Below are 3,853 nucleotides of genomic sequence, written 5' to 3' on the forward strand. Positions count from 1 at the left end.
CTAAACCCAGAGGTCATTCTGTTGCTGTTCAACAATGCTGAAACAGTTGCTTCCATTTCTCTTCCTCGTCGGGCAAATACTAGCCAACAGAACTCCTGGTAAGAGCTTTTAAATACCAACCTAAACAATATTCTAATCCAGGTATTGATCCTAGAACAACTAGGTCTACCACCAATCTCTTTGGAAGTTTCTTATCTGTCATGGGAAGTAACCGAACCTGCAGGGGATAGAAAATGGACGAGACTTGGAGAAGAATCAAGCTAAACTAACATATATACCGGAACTACAGAAATAATGATAAGACACAACCTAACAGAAACCGGATCTAACGGATACACAACTCTAATAACCTAATGTTGACAGGAAGTGGGTAAAAGGAAATAAAAAATTAAATTAGAATCTGACAGCACAACTAAACTTATATCAAACTCAACTACTGACAGAAAGCTAAACGAGGATCTAAAGGGGAACAATAAACAGAGCAACATAAACACACTGCAGGACCCCCAGGAAGCTAACCGAAGCCTGACTGGAATCATTCTGAGCTTAATTTTAAATTTTAAATTAAGCAGCCAAAAAGTTTGTCAAATTCAAAGAAAGGTTAGATCAGGGATGTAGGGGTAAAAAATATTTGTAAAACTATTGCGTTATATTTGAATACAAAGGACCCAGAACTTTGGACTCAATTCGTGTTTGCCCTTGTGTTTGTTAATGTGCGCAGCTGAGAAGGGCAGTGAAGTTTACACAACTCGATCAATTTATGAAAGACTTTTGAGTTGACTTGGACATTCACACCAATGACTCGTGAATTCACCTAGGCTTATTTTCTCATTTTTATTTATTCATTTTTACACTATAATTCCTCTTAAATCAAATGAATGGCTTAAGACTCAAAAGTTAAAGATCAGGAATTGGGCTCAACTTGAGACTTGGGTTGACTTGACGTGTCCAGCTTTTATGATCACCATCAAGCAGTCCGAATGATTTTGATTCACATGTGTGTTCAGCTCTGTCTCAGAGAGCTTTAACTATATTGTATGTATTTACCCCTGCTTCATATTAGCGTGTGCTTTCTGGTGGTGTGTGAGGAATAATGCAATTTTACATACTAGATATTGTAAATCGATTGGGAATCAATAGATATAAGAGGGGTATGCATAATGTGTTTAATTCTGTTTTATTTTCATAGCTAAGAATATTTCTGGTTTATGTTCATCACGTTCACCAAACTGTTAAATTTGTGGTTTATGACAGATGTGGAGTGTCTGGTGGTTCACCTGGAACATGTTCGCTGTGTCTGGAACCTGCAGGGAACTCCAGATGTCAACTACACCTTTTCCAGCAGGTTTGTATCTACTGACGATAGGATAGGTCACTCAAATTGGAAAAATAAAAATAAAAATGTGTGATGTGAATTTTTATTTAATCCACTTTAATCTGATATCCCAGAATAAAATCTCGTGCAACCAGTTGCCTTCAGACGCCAACAAGTCAGAAACGACCCAAATCTGCTCTTACATGAAATAAAACTTAGTGGTAAAAAAAATCAGCATTTAAAGTCACCGCCATTGTCACTTTTTGGCAACTGGAGAATGGTGGTTTTGACAAATTAGAGCTTTAGGTTAGTTTGTCAAAGACACGATTACTGTCAATCATTAGAAATCTGTGAGAATAAAAACAATAACTTTGAAAATCTTTTTTTTGGTAAGTGGGTAAAAGGCATTTTAGTTTAAAGCAACCAGAAATGTTGTTGTTTATTGTTTGCATACTGGGCTCTAAATTCTAATATGCTGTTTTCTGATTTTAGGTTATGCAACAGCAATGCAGTTATAAACATTATGACATGAAATACCCTTTTTTAAAGAGTATGTGGTCCAATATTTAAATTGCAACACATACCCCAGTAGCAAATAGTCACACCCTTGATTATCTTTTTATAAAGTCTATATAGTGTATATAGTTTACCAGAAAGGTTCTATTTATTATTATGTGTAATCTGGTTTAGTAACAGCACATCTGTACACAGGTTCTCTGGTGAGAGAGAAAGTAGCTGTGCTGACTACCTGACTGAGAGTGGAACAAATATTGGATGTAGGCGTCCCTACACCACAGCCCAGAGATTCAAAACATTTTACACTAAACTGACACACGGCGACCAGGAGTATCGGAAGGAACTTGACCTAAAAGGAAAAGGTATGTAGTATAATAACTGTCTGACAAACAGAGGCAGGTCAGTTTCATCCAAATAACTTGTATGTATAAAATAAATTCCTGTTTCCATTGAAAGCTTTTATGTAATAAATGCGTGCAATTGTCACTTAATGTCTGTGTTTTCACCAGTGAAATTAAACCCACCAACCAACGTGACTGTAAGGAATGGATCCGACTTCAACCTGTGGTTTTACTGGAACCAGACTAAACCAAATTGTGTAGAGAGTCAAGTACGAGTTAAAATGAACAACAACAAATGGGAGGTGTGTGATTGATATTTCTTTTTAATATATATATATATATATATATATATATATATATATATATATGTATATATATAGTTTTAACATGCAGTCTCACCAGCTGTTTTTCTGTCATAGCCTTCATCGGTGTATAATGAGCAGCATTACTGCCTAAACCTGCCCTCCAGCAGTGCCAGATATGAGCTGCAGGTGAGGAGCAGAATAGAGTCTTCCTGTGGAGAATCTGAATTTTGGAGCGACTGGAGTGAGCCTGCAGTCTGGGGATCCAATAACACCACATGTAAGGCTGGAGGATACATGATGAGAACTGAGTATATGCACATTCTGAAGCATGTGTTTAGATTGAAACTGATGAGATCACTGATGAAAAACTGATGAAATCAAAAACGACTGAAGATTGCTCTTGACTTGGACTTTGAAAGCAATGATGTGTGAATTTAATTAGGCATGAGCCATTTGATGTGAAAAAAATTGACATATTACACCAAACTATAACTTCCATCTGTTTATGTGTCAAAAAATTAGTTTTACTGATGGCATGATGTTGACTTTATTGTAGGATGTATAGTCTTGATTGCAAATTTAATGAGTGCATAAGAAAAATAAAGTTTTTCCTTTTTAAAATTGCCTTTGTCCCCCCTTGGTAGGTTATGAAGAGCTCATTTATCTGTCTTAAATTCCTCATCTCGAGCATGAGGCTTGTTTGATGTTGGTCATTAAGGATTCACCTGGTTGTGTCTTCAGGTTTGACTCGTGCTATTGGTGGTTTTAAAACAAGAATCATTGTGTTTTCTTAACGAAACTATATATGTACATTGTTGAAGTCATTTAACTATTTCATCCATTTGTTTTGTCATGATCAATGGTGAATTTATAAAACTGATCTAATTTTCTCCTTTTTTTCAGGGCCTGATTTCATTTCGCCAAATGCCTGATGAACTGAGGATTTAATCCAAACTTCAGCTTGCATTGTGCGTGAGCACCGACCTATCTGATTACACAACAGCAATAACTGATCAAATCGAGCGTTCCATCTCCATCTGCTCCTTTTTACGGCACCAAAATCTTAATATTAAAGCCAATAATTAAATCACGTAAACTAAGAACAAAAGCTTATAGATATTCAGAACTCCAAACCACTTACAGTATAATTTGGCAGTACAACAGTTATAAGCAAAGAGCATGAATATTTGTTTAAATATGTTGCCCACATTGCAATGTGGGTAGGCCAGAAATGTTGATAAGGCTCTTAAGGTTCTTTATGTTATTCAGTGTTCCCTTTACTTTATCACACATGTTAAAGCCTTTTGATTTTTGTGATTTGCTTTTAATAAATCACTTTGAAGCAGCAATGTCAGTCGTTTCAGCCTTTGTGTCAC

At 36.0% G+C, this 3,853-nt stretch overlaps 1 protein-coding gene across 1 annotated transcript; it reads left to right on the forward strand.

Moving 5' to 3' along the window:
- Positions 1-3,853, forward strand: LOC118564531 (cytokine receptor common subunit gamma-like). The gene is made up of 6 exons (XM_036142906.1): positions 1-98; positions 1,255-1,345; positions 2,027-2,193; positions 2,341-2,474; positions 2,592-2,754; positions 3,381-3,853. The coding sequence occupies exons 1-6, from the start codon at positions 35-37 to the stop codon at positions 3,407-3,409; spliced, it is 648 nt and encodes a 215-aa protein (XP_035998799.1). The 5' UTR covers positions 1-34; the 3' UTR covers positions 3,410-3,853.

Source organism: Fundulus heteroclitus, chromosome 11 (genome assembly GCF_011125445.2).
Source record: "Fundulus heteroclitus isolate FHET01 chromosome 11, MU-UCD_Fhet_4.1, whole genome shotgun sequence".
Taxonomy (NCBI): domain Eukaryota; kingdom Metazoa; phylum Chordata; class Actinopteri; order Cyprinodontiformes; family Fundulidae; genus Fundulus; species Fundulus heteroclitus.

Coding starts and splice junctions, on each gene's coding strand:
- LOC118564531 (XM_036142906.1), top strand. CDS start 35: ATGCTGAAACAGTTGCTTCCATTTCTCTTCCTCGTCGGGCAAATACTA. Junction 1,346..2,026: donor AACTACACCTTTTCCAGCAG/GTTTGTATCTAC, acceptor ATCTGTACACAG/GTTCTCTGGTGAGAGAGAAA. Junction 2,194..2,340: donor ACTTGACCTAAAAGGAAAAG/GTATGTAGTATA, acceptor TGTTTTCACCAG/TGAAATTAAACCCACCAACC.